We start from the raw sequence: 12,497 nt of genomic DNA, 5'->3' as shown, positions 1-12,497 counted from the left end.
AACCCTATGTCTCATTTAAACAATTGCCATAATGGTGGGATCTCAATCCATATTCTAATTCTTTGCTCAGTTACATGTATGTAACATGAAACTCTTGTATCGTAAGACCAAGAAATTCTAACCCTGGATAGGAAGTCAGTAGATCTGAGTTTTAATCTTAACTTCAGCACTAATTCTAAAGTCTTGGGCAAGTCAATTAATCACTCTAAGTCTGCTTAGTTTGTTTTGTTTGTTTGTTTGTTTTCTTAAATTCTTACTGTAGTATCTGCCCTAGTTAGGTAGAGCCAAAGTTGTCAGGAGACTCAAGCAAGATACTATCGACCAAAGTGCTTTGTAAACTGTAACACTCCATAAAAGTACAAGAGATTATCACCACATCTTCTCAAGAAATCATTTAAGGGGAAAAAAATAATGCTGGAAAATAGTCCTTAGAAACATTTCTATAATAATTACTCTTCTGATGAATGTTGCATTGACACTTAATTTGAAGCTTTGGAGATTATTTTTTGAACAGTGGATTGGATTTATATATTAAAGTGTTCTAACTAAAGATTTGTTTAATTTATTAGAGTTATTAAACCTACGCTCAGATCAAGTTAGCAGCTAGACTGGTGTGACAACCTGTTTTTAATCAGTGACTCAAAGCTGTGATCACCCTGATGTCACCGAATGGCCACAGCTTGTAAAAGGTAATTTTGAATGTTATTTTACAGCCTTTAAAAGGCTGTTATTGTAAAGTAAAATACATGCTGTAAAAAATGAAGAAAATGTATAGTTGGCAGGAATGATGTGAATACCTAAGTTTTAATGTGCTTCTCCATTAAGTATCTTTCCTAAAATATTTTATGCTTCCCCCACCCCGGCCCCCAATCTATGTGCATAAGTAAACAGGAAAGTATTTCTCAAAGATTTCAAGTTCTTAAGTAAACATGTTATTATGAACATTAAAAAAACTATGAAAAAATTCTCAATGTGCATTTTATGTGGTGAGAGTTTTAACTAAAATGCTTCTCTAGGAATTTTAAAACTTTAATAAAATTGGTATAATTTCGCCAAAAGAAAAAAAAAACTGGTATAATTTACTTTCCTAAAGAGTTACAATGGAGGTTAAGGAGTGGCTTGTAGGCTAGACAGGCTGCACCAGTTATTGGAAATGAGCCTCCATATGAATGTTCTGGCTCATGATGCGGTATTTAGATTTGGAGGCTTTTTGTGATCACTTCTCTGTGATCCAAACCAAGACTTAAAATAGAGACTTCCAAGATTGATTTTTTTATTTTCTAATGTTACTTATTATTTGTTTTGAAATTTCTTTTCTTGTTTGTTAGTCTGACAAACTTTAGGCTAACCTAAGTCAGTACTTTCTGGTTTTTTTTTTTTTACCCCCTCTGGTTATGTCCTGAATTTGGTAAAGTTAGAGCATGTACTAGATCCTTACTTCCCAAAACTGGACAGTAATGAATAAAGAGACTCTTTAGTGGCCAGGATAAAGCTTGGAAACAAATGCTAGATGTTAGGTGATTTCATAGTTTTGGAAATGAATGCTAACTTCAGGATATATTTTGGTAAGTTATTTACAATATTATAGAACTATAAGCAGAATGACTAGAAATTTATTCAGACATGTACTGTTATTACTGCAAGAAAAGTGTTTCTGTTAATTCTTTGTATATTCACTTTTCTTTTAATTAAAAACAGTTTGCGTTTTGAGTAGAAAACAACTTGGGCTAATAACCATGTGTATGAGACCCAGGATAGACCTGTTTTAGGGTAATACTCTTTCATCCCATTCTTACTCTTTTGTCCTCCTGTTAGACTGAATTGGTTTAAATCACTTGGTTTGACAAATAAATGGTTTTTGTAGCTCACTTGAATATATGTTAATATTAAGCGATAATCCACTGTATTATAATTTGGTGACAGTTTGATGCTAATGTTTACATATTCTCTTGTTTAGGGAACAGAAATTGGAAAACAGTGTAGTTACCATTTGATGATGTATTTAACTTCTGTCCCATTTCTCAAAACTTTGTAGCGGTTATATATTGTGCTTCTAAGACTCCAATTTGTTTTCCTTCTGCTTGTGTCTTACATTTTTGCAGTAGTATTTTAATTTTCCTGTCATTGTGTCCTCATTTTTTTCCCTCTCTCTTTCTCTTTCCCTGTTAATTTTTAAAGTTTTGCCGCCTGCGTGTTTGAAAGCTTCTAATCTGCCTCTCTTCCCTTAGTGCCAGCAGGTTTATTTTTTGTTTTGCAAGCCTGCTCTGCCTCCTTACAGTATGACATCTGATGCTGGAGGGTCGCACTTTCAAAAATGAGTCAGCTGGTACATGGGGTTATCATCAGTTTTTAGCTCTTCTGTCTGAGACATACAAACAAGTTTGGAAGCAATCTTGGGGTACTTACCCACAAGGCTTGTGGAGACCAGGTGTGTCACAAAGGTGATTTGCTTGCTCCCTGGGGGAGAGGGTGGAGTGAAATTTTTGCATTTGTGTCAGTGCCAAGTCACTGCCACCTCCAGCATGCCCCAATTTTTAGTTCTAATATAACTTTGTGCAAAATTGAAAATGTAAATATACTTCAAAGAGGATCTAAAATATCAAAATATTTGAGCTGCTGGAGTCTTGCCTTTTTTTTTTCTTTCTTTTTCTTTTTCCTTTTTTTTTTTTTTTTTTTGCATTCTTGTCCTTGGACTCTGAATGAACTGCAGTGAGGGGTAATTTTGAAAGTCTAATAAGTAAGATTTTTAAAAGCTAAGAAATGTGGAAAACTGTTTGTTTCTTTTTCTTTTCTTTTTCTTTCTTTTTTTTTTTTTTTGCTGGTGGCTCTGATTCTAAGATTCTTTTGTTAAAGTTGTTCACAATTAGAAGTCTCAAGTCAGTGATAAATTTACAGATCAGGTTATAATGTCATTTGGAAAATTTAGTTTTTGATCTCTAAAAAAGTTTTCTGAGAATTTGAGTTAGCAATCAATATTATGTTGATTTAACTTAGTATATATTGACTGATGCTGTTTATAAAACTGAATAGGGTAACAGGAATTTATTTTTTTAACTGCATGGTAAGAATAGGCAAAATTCATTCGTACCCCAAAATGAAAATAAGACTTTTTAATGTCTTAGAATTTTGAATATTTCTATGCAAGATAGTAACAGTATATTAAAAAAGAATAGAAAACAACTGGCAACAACAATCAGTTCACAGTTATCCGTAGTAAAATTTTAATACCCCATCTTGGTATACTTTTGATAGGTAATGCATCTTGCCAGTATATTTTCAGGGAAGGTTAATTTCATTGTTGAATGAAGATATTCATGATTAGAATGGTAAATCTGACTTAAATTGTCTCAGAATTCACTAAGCCTATTAGATTAAATTATTTAGAGCAGAAGTTAGCAAACTTTTTCTCAGTGGGCCAGATAATAAATAAATACTTTAGGCTTTGTGGGGCATATAGCTCTGTTGGAGTTTCTCAACTCTGCTCTTGTAGTATCAAAGCAGCCATAGACAATATATGTAAATGAATGAGTTGTGGCTGTGTTCTAATAATACTGCAAAAATAGGTGCTGACCCAGGCCTTAGTGTGTTGTCCCAGGAAATAGTTTGCTGACCCCTGACTTACATATAGTTTGGGACTGTGAATACCAGTGAATACTTTTAATATTTTGGATAACTAATAGTTGGCTGCAGAAAGTTTCATAGTTGTATGTTTTTATTACAAATATTTGACTTTGTGTATAATTATGATTTATTATACATTTTACTCCTTTGTATGTTGGTATCTAAATGTAGTGTTTACAGTTTCCTTTCCTTAAAAAAATGCACTGACTTTTTTATTAGTCCAGCTTTTATAATAAACGTGTTGAATGGCAATCTAATTTGATCACTTTTTTCTTCTGTTGAAATCTTTAGTTACTTTAAAAACTGTTAACGATTAAATCTTGTTTTCAAAATTGTCTACTAATATAACATGTCTGCCCCTTTTTGGAATACGGAATATTTTGCTTAACTTTCCTCAATTGCATTTTACAGATCACCAGGAGAACCTCAGTCTGACGACATTGAAGCTAGCCGAATGTAAGTGTAACTTGGTTGTGGCTGTGGTGTCTTCTGAGTTACCCTAGATTGCTTTAAAGGTATTAAATTATTTGAAAATAATTTCTAGTTATAAGAGAGTAATATATTAAAAAATAAATTGGGAGAGAAGAGTGTACCTACTATTTTTCCTACCAAATAAATACCTTTAAACTTTGGTACCATGTCACTAAATTTCTGCTTTTAGATAGATAGTTGTAGACTCCTGGATTATAATTTGTTTTTGGTTACCTAGCAGTTGTGGGGAAATAGAGAGGGGAAGGAGTTCAGGTTAACCATCATTTATTAAACACTCCTTATTCAGCTGGTGATGTGTTGTGGATACAAAGATGTGTAATAATTAGTTCCTAACCCGCAGGATTTTATAGTCTACTCAGTGTGAAAGAAGCAAATCTTTAGTCCTTGTGGTAGAAGGATACCATTATGCAACAGGAACATAAAGGAGTACTGGTTACCTAGGTATACAGTAGGAACCTAATCCATGTGGCAGGGAAGTAGGTATTAGGGTAGGCCAAATTAAATCTTGAAGTGTAACTGGGAATTAGGTAGCAGAAAGCATCGGCAGGGTTATTCTAGGCAGAAGTATGGGTGAAGTTATACAGCAGCATAGTGAGCATAGGGAACAGTAGGCAGTTGAGGATTTTTACATCATAAACTGAAAGGCCCAAAAGTGAAGAAGGTAAGACTCAATGGAAGGGCTAGAGCTTTGCCTGCCTAGGCCTATTTCATAGGTATTTGGGAGTCAATAAAGAATTTGCTAAGGAAAGCGTAGTAAACCTTGTTAGACATAAAATTTTAATAGTTTTGGCAGCAGAGAAATAGAATTGAAGAGAAGTGTGTGGTGGTAGGATGACCAGGGCTTTAGCAGTTCAGTCAGTGAAAGCCTTAAAAAAAGACACTTGACATAATAGAAATTCAAGATAACATTCTCTGGCTGTAAGAAAAATATTTAGAAAGTGAAATAGATAAGACTTCAGAGTTGGTTATAAGAATTTAAGAAGTTTAAAGTAATGGGAAGGTGGTAATTATTGAAGCAAGGTTTTTGAGGTAGAAAGGATTAGAATGAAGAATATAGCTATAGGGATTGCTCTTGAATAAGGGCAAAGACCCCATCTTGTTAAACTAGAAGGAGGTAAAGTTGGATATGTGGTGTTAACTGTGTTTGTAGGTAAGAATGGGGAAGACAGGGTCATTTTTACCTGAAGTGTTTTCTCAGTAAATTTGTTTAGGTCTGCTACACCACTGTTTCTGTCTCCTCTGAGATGATACTAGATATTTCTTGAAAAGGAGGTTCAGTTGTTGAGTAAGTTTAGAAACTGTGGTTAAACAGATTTCTTTACTGAAAATAGTGGAAATATACTTTAAAGTGCTGATACACATTGTGAATCTCCAGGAAGCGAATATAAGATGTATTTCTCAAATTTGTGTGTCTATGTAACTTTTTTTTTCCCAAACTTTTTTTGTGGTAAAATACATTTAACAAAGTTGACCAACTTTATTATTTTTAACTGTGTAATTCTCTTATGTTCATATTGTTGTGCAACCATTGCCACCATCATCTCTAACAACTCTTCATTGTGTAATACTGACACTGTATCCTTTAAACAATAACTCCCAATACGCCCTTCTCCCCATCCTCTGGTAACCATCATTCTACTTCCTAGGTCTGTGATTTTGACTGTTCTATCTCATGTACCTGGAATCATTTTTATCTGTCTTTTTGTGATGGCTTATTTCACTTAGCCTAATTTCCTCAAGTTCACCCACATTGTCACATGTCAGAATTTTCTTCCTTTTTATTGCTAAATAATACTCGTGTGTGTGTGTGTGTGTGTGTGTGTGGCATTGTGTTTATCCTTTCACCCATTGATGGACACTTGGGTTACTTTCATATTTTTGCAATCATGAATAATGCTCCCATGAACATGGTTGTACAAGTATCTCTTTGAGACCCTGCTTTCATTTCTTTGGGTGTATACCCACAAGTGGGACTGCTGGATCATGTGGTAATTCTCTTTTTTTAAATTTTTTGAGGAACCTCTATACTGTTTTCTACAGTGATTGTACCATTTTATGTTCCAAGCAAGGGTTATAATTTTTCCACATTCTTGTCAGTACTTGTAATTATCTGTTTTTGATAGTTGCCATCCTGATGAAGTTATTTTTTAATTGTAGCTTTGTGGCCATGTAACTTCTTAAGAAATATGTTTTAATAGTATTTGTGGAACACAGAGATTGATTAGGGAACTTGAGGAGCCTGTGAAAACTTGGAAGAGTCTGGGGGAAATGAGTGAAGTAGAAGACCACGTAATATTGACTCTCATATGCTACTGAGTGGTCATTTGAAGTTAGGAAACTTATCATACTCGGAGTTTCAAGACTTTTCTTTAATAGCCAGAAAAGAGGCATGGTATTTCAAGATTGGGTGCTAGCAAAACGGATAGGATAGAACAACTAATGGCATGTGCGTGGGTTGTTAACACTGAAGTAGTTGAATTTATGTCATTGGTGCTGGCCATAATTGGGTAAGTTATAAAAAGCCAGATAAGTCAAATAAGTAGTTCAGTGTAAATGAAATTTTTTAGAACGATGTAAATGGTGATGATCAAGGGTTGGGTGTTTAATATGCCTGTGGTAGTGATTGGCTGACATAGAGAGGAGGTGAAGCTTTTTGAAGAAAGTCAAGTATTTGGGTGTGACGGGAGCTAAAGTATTGGGATAGATCATGAACATAGACGTTGCAGTCAGCATGACCGTGATGTAACTGGGGACAAAATGGAGCCTTTAGTGTAATGGGTATAATTTACCAGAAGAGAGGGGAAAGGTATTCAGGTAGATAACAGGACTTTCGAAGTGTAAGTTGTGTTTGTGTTATTTTTTATTTTGTTTAGATGGATATTGTTTTAAATCCAAGGAATTAGAAGAGGAATAGTGGACTTAATGGGTTTTAGTTGTCTATGAAAAAGTTGACAGAAAAGGGAAACGAGATAAGCAGTGTCTTTTGGAGTAATCCAGACTTTAGTGAAAGCTAAGAGTTTGGGGATTATATAAAACAGTTGAAGATTAGGGACAACCTGTATTATAAGTGTTTTTCTAGAGATCTTAGTAGAGTTAGATTGGTGAGACAGATCAGTAATAAAGAATAGGAAAGGGTAGGTGAAGCTTGGTACTTCGTAGTAAAAATCAAGGATGGCAAGAATCTGAGGCATGATAGGATATTGTCACAAGATTCCAGATGAAGCTCTAGATGAGTTCTGGTTGAGTTCAGCAAAAAACTTGACCATGTTAAGGTAAAATAGCAGGAAATTAGACTTACCACAGCGTCTTGATAACGGTGTGTAAGGTTCCAGACATAATCTCTGTATTATAGCTCTAAGTCTTCATGTCTGCCCCCATTTCTCAAATTCCTATACCTGTGGAAACCATACCAGGCAGTAGTTTAGTAAGGTGAATAGGTCAACGTTTATTCTACCATAATTTTGTGAGTCTTGATTTATAGAATAGGTAATGAAGGATTCTTGGTTTTACCTATGAATTAGTTATGGTCTTTGATTAATGGCAACATCTTATATTTATTGAAGTATGATGTTTTGGGCACTTGGAGACACGTTTGTATTTGGAATATTTTAACTAGGGAGCATCTTGGGTGAATTTTAAAGGGTAATTATATAAAATTAAAGATTATATGTGTTTTTAGGATTTCTTAGTGTTGTCTATTCTCTAGGGTGCAGAAAAACAGTAAAAATTTTCAACATTTGCATGCCATTCTATAGTCTAGCCTAGAAATAGAACTAACACAATAATCCAGATTTTTTTTTTTTTTTAAGATTTTATTTACGTATTTGACAGAGATCACAAGTAGGCAGAGAGGCAGGCAGAGAGAGAGCAAGGGAAGCTGACTCCCTGCTGAGCAGAGAGCCCGATGTGGGGCTTGATCCCAGGACTCTGGAATCATGACCTGAGCCAAAGGCAGAGACTTTAACCCACTGAGCCACCCAGGCACCCCAATCCTGATCTTTTTATCCAGTTGTGTGTATATTCTCTTTGTAGTTTTTTTAAACTTATATATTAGTGACATCTTTTTGTACATATTAATTTAGATTCTTTAATTTTTTTTAATGATTTCAAAGCAGTTTCTAATAACTTCAGATTTCTTATCCTTTGGTATTTACTCTCCATGCCTGTATTTAATGCTTAGGTTGTTTTCCGGTGCATAATGAAGACAATAAATGGAACAAGGGTAAAAGTATCAATTGACTTAGGGTTTAGTATATGTCAAGGCTATTTAAATAAATACTTAGTTTTCTATAAATGTTGGTATGACCTAAGACCCAGACTCTCTAGGTAAGAGCTTTATCAGCTCTCATATTTTTACCTCCAACTCCGACTTACCCTCTAAATTGTAGACTCATATATCCAATAATTGAATGTCTGATTTTCAAACTTATCAAGTGCAAAATAGCTCTTCATTTTTATCCTCTCAAATCTACTTGTCTTGTTATTTTGCCATCTTAGTTGGTAGCAACTCTTTTTTTTCTTCCAGTTTATCCAAAACTTTAGAAGCATCTTTGATTTCTATTCGTCTCACTCAAATTATCAGCAAATCATGTTGACTCCACCTTGAAAATAACATAATTCAACCACTTGTCTTTTTATACCATTTCCACCTGTCACTCTGATTAAAGCCATCATCTCTTGTGAAAAGAATGTAGTTGTTTACCAGTAGTCTTGCTGCTTCATCCTTGCTCCTTTCAGTGTATTTTCTGTGTAGCTGCCAGAGTGATTTTTTTATTTTTTAAGATGTATTTATTTATTCTAGAGAAAGAGAGAGGACATGAGTGGGAGAGGCAGAGGGAGAGAGAATCTGAAGCGGACTCCATGCTGAGTGTGGGACCCTGACACAGGGCTCTGTCCCACAACCCTGAGATCATGACCTGAGCAGAAACCAAGAGTTGGTTGCTTAAGTGACTGCACCACGTAGGCCTCCGCACAGTGATCTTTTTAAAACTAAAGTTAAACCATGTTATTTATGCTCAAAACCTTTCAAGGGCTTCCCACCTTAGAATAAAATCTAAGGATCTGCAAGGCCCTGTATGAGCTCCCTTGCTCTTGTGTGGCCTTTCTATTTCTCTTGCTCATCTCTGAACTGGCTTTATGTCTTGCCCTTGTGCTTTCATGTTCTTAAGACTTGTGCCTTTTGTTTGTGACCCTTCTCTGATACCCACATGGCTTCCTTTTAGTTGCCTCAGAGCTCTCTGCTTAAATGATGCCTTATCAGAGAGGCCTTCGTTGACCAACTTTATCGAAGAATGGTCATGTTCTGTGTTCTCTATTAGCCTTACCCTGTTAGATTTATCATCATGAGATTTAATGTCACTTGACTTGTTGCATATTGATTTCTTTGTTGTCTGGTTCATTTAATTCTAGGGTGGAAGTCTAATGAGAGTGTCTGGTCTACAATAGGTAATAAATACTTAATATATGAAAGTGAAATTACTAAAATTAATGCAAATTAATTCCCTTATAGAAATGTAGGAAGAATTTTCTGGCATCAGTTTATGTGTAAATAAGTAATAAATGTGTAAACAGCCCATAGAACTTGTGTAGTAGCACCTGATTTTCAGTTATGGAAGTTTCTTTTGATATATCTTCAAGTTCACAGTTTCTTTCTTTAGTTTCTAGTTTGTTATTAAGCTCATCAAAAGATTACAGTGTTTTTGAACTCTTTTTGGTTTGGGTCTTTGGTTTTTCTTTGCTTACATTGTTCAGCTGCTCTTTCATGCTGTTTACTTTATCTATTAGATCCCTTTCATATCAATCACAGGTGTTTTAAGTTTCTGGTGTGATAATTCCAACATCCCTGCCATATTTAGTTCTCATACTTGCTATCTTTTCAGACAGTGTTTTTTTTGCCTGAAGGCAAAATTGTGCCTCATAGTTTTTCTTAATAGCTGGGTATGACTTCCCAGGTAAAAAGAATTGCTGTAAGTAGGCCTTTAGTAATATGGTGATGAGGTATAGGGGAAAGGAAGCATTCTATAGTCCTGTTTCAGTCTCAGTCTTCTAGTGAGCCTGCCTATGTCTCAGGATTGTGAACTTCACAAATATTTCTCATTTTTTTTCCCTCCTCTCTTAGGTGGGACAGGATGACTAGAGTGGGCTAGAGTTGAATGTTTCTCTTACACAGGTCAGTTAGGGTCAGAGAATACCTGGCAGATTAGGCTTGGGTTAACTAGTTTCTTCTGAGGCCAAGGCTTGTTAAGAATAAAGTGCTCTGGGGGCACCTGGGTGGCTCAGTGGGTTAAAGCCTCTGCCTTCGGCTCAGGTCATGATCCCAGGGTTCTGGGATCAAGCCCCACATCGAGCTCTCTGCTCAGCGAGGAGCCTGCTTCCCTTGCTCTCTCTCTGCCTGCCTCTCTGCCTACTTGTGATCTCTGTCTGTTAAATAAATAAATTTTTAAAAAATCTAAAAAAAAAAAAAAAGAATAAAGTGCTCTGGTGTATCCCTTAACGGTTCCTTTTTCACTCTCCTGCTAGAAGCATGAGGGGATTTTTCTCCAACATTTGCTTGGAGAATGTGGTCGAGCTTCTTGATGTAAATATCACAGAATTGTGGGGGATCTGCTGGGACCAGGCCCCCTAGAGTTTTTAATAATTAAGACTTTTCTCTGCTGAACCTACAGGAATTTGTGTATGAAGTTTAGGTTTTCCTGTCCCATCACAGGTTCCTTTGGCAATTTCCTGCTCTCTGCTTCATTAAGCCATGACTCCCTGTATTTGCCTTTCTCTCCAGTCTTTGGAGCAGCAGTTTGTTTTGTATTCTTGTCTCTCTCAATAGAAGAAGAGTTATTAATTTTTTAGTCTATTCAGCTTTTTACCTGTTATTAGATTGGAGTAGCAGCTTCCTAGTTCTTTTTTTTTTTTTTTAAGATTTTATTCATTTATTTGACAGAGGGAGAGATCACAAGTAGGCAGAGAGAGAGGGGGGAAGCAGGCTCCCTGCTGAGCAGAGAGCCTGATGTGGGGCTCAATCCCAGGACCCTGAGATGATGACCTGAGCCGAAGGCAGAGGCTTTAACCCACTGAGCCACCCAGGTGCCCCGCTTCCTAGCTCTTCTGAGTGTAACTGAGAAGTCAGAAATTGAGATATAGCTTGGATGCTTTTACTTTCTATATGAAGTGGGAGGAAAATATTTCTGTATGACTTCCACTTAGTGTTTTATAATAGCGTTTATGGATTAAATAACATCTTGAAGTACATTCTGAAGTAAAAGATACAAATTTCTTGAATTGAGATCTTTTTTCATGATCCTCTCATAGATTCTGATGTCATGTCTTTGCATATTTTTTTATACTTCTGATATACTTATGAAACTGGGAGGTTTTTAAAAAAAATACTTATTTATTTTTGTTCCATTTTGTTTTAAATTCCCGTATAATTAACATACAGCGTTTGGTCAGTTTCAGATGCAGTATAGTGATTCAGTAGTTCTTCGCATTATTCAGTGCTTATCACAGTAAATATATGCTTATGATCCCCTTAACCTGTTTCTTCTCTTTCCCCCTTCTTGGTTACCATCCCTTCTGGTAACCATCAGTTTGGACTTCTGTAGTTAAGAGTCTGTTTTTTTGTTTATCTCTTTCTTTGTTTCGTTTTCTTGAATTTTGCATATGAGTGAAATCGTACAATGTTTGTTTCTCTCTGACTGACTTACTGCACTTAGCATTATACCCTTTAGATCCATCCATGTTGTTGCAAATGGCAAGATTTCGTTCTTTTTTATGGCTAATACTCCATTGTGTGTGTGTGTGTGTGTGTGTGTAGATACTAGATGTATAGATACACACACTCCACATCTTTATCCATTCATCTGTTGATAGACACTTGATTGCTTCCGTATCCTGGCTATTGTAAATAATGCTGTAGTGAATGTAGGGTGCAAATATCTTTTTGAATTAATGTTTTCATAGGTAAATATCCAGTAGTGGAATTACTGTATCATATGGTAATCCTATTTTAAATTTTCTGAGGAAACTCCATACTGTTTTCCATGAGTGGTTGCACAGTTTGCATTCCAACCAACAGTGCACAAGGGTTCCTTATTCTGAAACTGGGAGGCGTTATGGTTAAATACTATAAAAAGGTAGGGTTAATTGATACTGTTATCTGGATAATATCAGAAGAAAAATTGAAGGATTTTTATTAAAGTTTCATGATTTGCTAGGTTCTGAAAATATAACTGTAAAGAAGTTATTTGGTCGTGTGTCTCAGGGAGCTTACCATTTAAATAATAGGCAGTTATAATGAGGTGTACTGAGAGTCGGTACAGGTTGCTGTGGGAGCAGAGAAGGGACATGTAATCATCTTGGAAATGATATCTAAGCTGAGTCTTTGAGAATGA

General features: G+C 35.6%; 1 protein-coding gene across 4 annotated transcripts in view; it reads left to right on the top strand.

Annotated features, from left to right (window-relative positions):
- Positions 1 to 12,497, top strand: part of UBE3A (ubiquitin protein ligase E3A) — a 91,833-nt gene that overhangs the window by 26,235 nt on the left and 53,101 nt on the right. Inside the window, exons 3-5 of one of the 4 annotated variants that reach the window (XM_080807560.1) lie at positions 570 to 689; positions 2,229 to 2,428; positions 4,033 to 4,077. In XM_080807560.1, coding sequence (XP_080663686.1) covers positions 4,076 to 4,077 — 2 coding nt within the window. In that variant the 5' untranslated portion in view covers positions 570 to 689; positions 2,229 to 2,428; positions 4,033 to 4,075. Of the gene's footprint in view, positions 1 to 569; positions 690 to 2,228; positions 2,429 to 4,032; positions 4,101 to 12,497 lie in introns of all 4 variants that reach the window. The other 3 variants (XM_080807559.1, XM_080807563.1, XM_080807561.1) reach the window with 3 other exon arrangements.

Source organism: Martes martes (assembly GCF_963455335.1).
Source record: "Martes martes genome assembly, chromosome: 7".
NCBI lineage: Eukaryota > Metazoa > Chordata > Mammalia > Carnivora > Mustelidae > Martes > Martes martes.
Note: the sequence above shows the minus strand (reverse complement) of the source record. Positions and strands in the feature narration are given on the sequence as shown.